The sequence below is a fragment of the Stomoxys calcitrans genome, chromosome 5 (genome assembly GCF_963082655.1).
Source record: "Stomoxys calcitrans chromosome 5, idStoCalc2.1, whole genome shotgun sequence".
NCBI lineage: Eukaryota > Metazoa > Arthropoda > Insecta > Diptera > Muscidae > Stomoxys > Stomoxys calcitrans.
Genome location: NC_081556.1, coordinates 115,783,500 through 115,786,464, shown reverse-complemented (window position 1 = coordinate 115,786,464; position 2,965 = coordinate 115,783,500). Strand labels below are relative to the sequence as shown.

Below are 2,965 nucleotides of genomic sequence, written 5' to 3'. Positions count from 1 at the left end.
TAATACAACTTCCAAAAATTTTTGCACAGTGTTGGCAATCAGTGCAAAATTCAGCTCTGACTTCAAGACCAAATGTCATTGCCGATGAGACAGCTCCAGCAGCGAATAGCAACCCAAATTTCAAAAAAAAATTTAAGTATCTTTACCAATTTCATTGTAACAAACATTTTGGCAATTTTTGATTTTAAAAAATGTGGGGTGGGCCCTCCCCACAAAATTAAATGCTGGCTACGTCCCTGGCTCCCACATAAACCGATCTCCTTTTTTGACTTCTTCAGCCCATAAAGGCGACATTTTTTGCCCGATTTCGCTGAAATTTTGGTGGTGTACGAGCCGAATCGGTCTATAACCTGATATAGCTCCCATAGAAACCGATCTGTCGATTTGACTTCTTGAGTCCTTACAAGCTGCCAATGTTTTTTTTCCGATTTGGCTGAAATTTTGCATGCGGTGTTCTGTTACAACTTCCTCTGGATCTACTAGGGGCTCTTAATTTTGCATACTTATTGGAAAACACCTCAACATTGACTATGTTAAGTTTCATGTTCATATCTCCATCCTTTCCAGAGTTATTCCAATTCCAGAATTATTTCCAAGATTCTTCGATATGGCAACACTGTGCGTTGTCATACAGCTCGTGGTTCATAAGTCGCCTATATCCACCATCAACGCAGACTGGTCCACATTTCGAACAAAGGATATTTCTTTAAAACACTCCAAATACTCCTTAACACCTACCTCTTCCCTATTCCTCAACCTGCAGATGGCTTTGGTCACATTTTTAAATCGTTTCGCTAGAAGGGTTTTGGTCCTCTAGTATTTTATTTTTCAACATTTCTGTATATTCGATGTGAGGGGTTTTTGTAATGAATGTTGTGTTTCTTATCACTACATTCATGTCATTCATGCAAGTGAGGACGGTCATGCATAGAGATTAGAATTTAAGGCGTTCACATGGGTCTCCACCATTGATACTTGTTGGTCTTTTGTTTAGTGCAACACGCGACTCGGTTGACATGTTAGACATTAATAAATAACTAATGAGGAAGCTAATTTTAAATGGATTCAATGCTTTTTTCTCGTATCTTTTTGAATTTTTTCTTTAATTAACAGCTATTTTTCTCAAAATTTACAGTAACAACACTGTGCCATTATCTTTCGTAAATTATTCTAATTAAAATTATTTAACAAAAACAACAGATCACAACAATTAGTCCCAACTCAATATTTCATGAGTTGCGGCGTCGCAATTTCTCAGCTATGGCGGCCACTACGGCGGCCCCCTTGCCACTGCCATCGGTGGCCAGCAGGTATTTGGTGGTCTTATCTCGTGTCCAGAGTGCGGTGTAATCGATAATCCATTGGCGCAGCCTAGTGTGGTGTTTGTAGACGGAGCCATCAATGGCTATGGTTATATTTTGGCCCTCCTCGGGGGCCATGCCATTCAATAGCACTGAGGTATTGAGGGCGACAAGTTGGGCAGCTCGTTTCGAAATTAAACCACAAACATGGCGTATTATTTTCAAATCATCTGTGTCGTAATGAGAGGCATTGAATTTCTCCCGAACTATGGTCTCTACACTGGTCCAGCTATCGTCCAGAGTGCCTTGTTCGATGACACTGACATTGTCTGAGCCAAAAGTCCAGGGCTGGGGAAAATGTTCGCTGGCCAAATGGGGTAGAAACAAATTCGCTGCATGTAGGCGGGCCAAAATGCAACGACACAATTCCCCCAAATATTTGCCGCTGATGTATTTCTCGAAAGTAAAGGAGTTCTTAAGCAGCGAACCCTCGTCCACCTGACGATCGTAGTCCGTTTTTATGAAATCCAAGACGCCATTGTCCCCAAAGGCACCCCATTCCACATCGACTATGACATGGCGCTCGCCATGACGTTGTTGTTCCCAATGCAAGACTCTTGAGCTGCGTTCCATATAACATCCATTGGAGCCGGTGCCCAAGACAATGCCTATGCGGGTATTGCGGTCCATAATGGCCCCATGCATGAGAGTGCCGGTGGTATCATTTAAAATGGCCACTATTTCCACATTGTGGCGTTGATGTTTTTTGAGGAATTTTCTCAACAGCTTTACTGCATCTTGGCCCACCACCGAAGGGCAATTGAAGGACTTGGTCCATGTTACCAATATCCCCGAATCCAATGAGCTCTGCCGCATGGGGAAGGAGAAGGTAAAGCCCATCGAATACACATGTTCCTCATCGAGTTGTTGTTCGCGCGCAAAACTGTCCACACACTGAGCCAGATAATCGAATAAGGCATCACCATCGCCAATACGTAAATGCTCAGGCAAAGGATAGTGTTGCACAATTTCATTGACCGCCTGACCCTGTTCCAAGGTTAGCAGAAGCATGCGCAGATTGGTGCCCCCCAAATCCATGGCCAAGTAGGTGCCACTCTCAGTGCCATCGGGCAGTTCTGGTATGTAGGTGTTCTCCATTTGCAGCGAAGATGGTTGCATTTTCAAGGCCAAGTCCATTTCACTCCTGAACACCTGGCGAATGCGTTCCAGCGTAACATTGTCCAGTTGCAGGCCCTCCAGCATGACTTCTATGCGTTTCACTCTTTCCGCATCGCATAATTGCAGGTGTTCCACTTCGTACATTTAAGATCGAGATTGCAAAACGAGGGAGATGGAGACACGCTCAGGTTTTTTTTTCGTGTTAAGTGTGACAAGTTTCAAGATTTAAACACTACTGCCGCATGAAATTTTGATTTGAATATTCTAACGTCTGGCAGTTGTCGTTGCCGTCGCCAACGTCGTCTTCGATGCCAGAGTCCACAATGCGGATATTGTTTACAAAGGGGTACGTACGTAGCAGTTTTTTTTTTGCTGCCTTGTGTTTGCTTTGATTTTGTTTCGATTCCATATTTTTCTGCTGACGTTTTAGGGGGATGGTTGGGTGGGCTGGTTGGCTGTTTGGCTGGTTACTATTTCGTTGTTGT

General features: G+C 43.5%; 1 protein-coding gene across 1 annotated transcript; it reads right to left on the bottom strand.

Annotated features, from left to right (window-relative positions):
- Window positions 1-803: 803 nt before the first annotated feature.
- On the bottom strand, window positions 804-2,763 carry LOC106086660 (hexokinase-1). The gene has a single exon (XM_013251411.2). It carries the CDS (start codon window positions 2,622-2,624, stop codon window positions 1,230-1,232), a length of 1,395 nt encoding a protein of 464 aa, XP_013106865.2. The 5' UTR covers window positions 2,625-2,763; the 3' UTR covers window positions 804-1,229.
- Window positions 2,764-2,965: the final 202 nt, after the last annotated feature.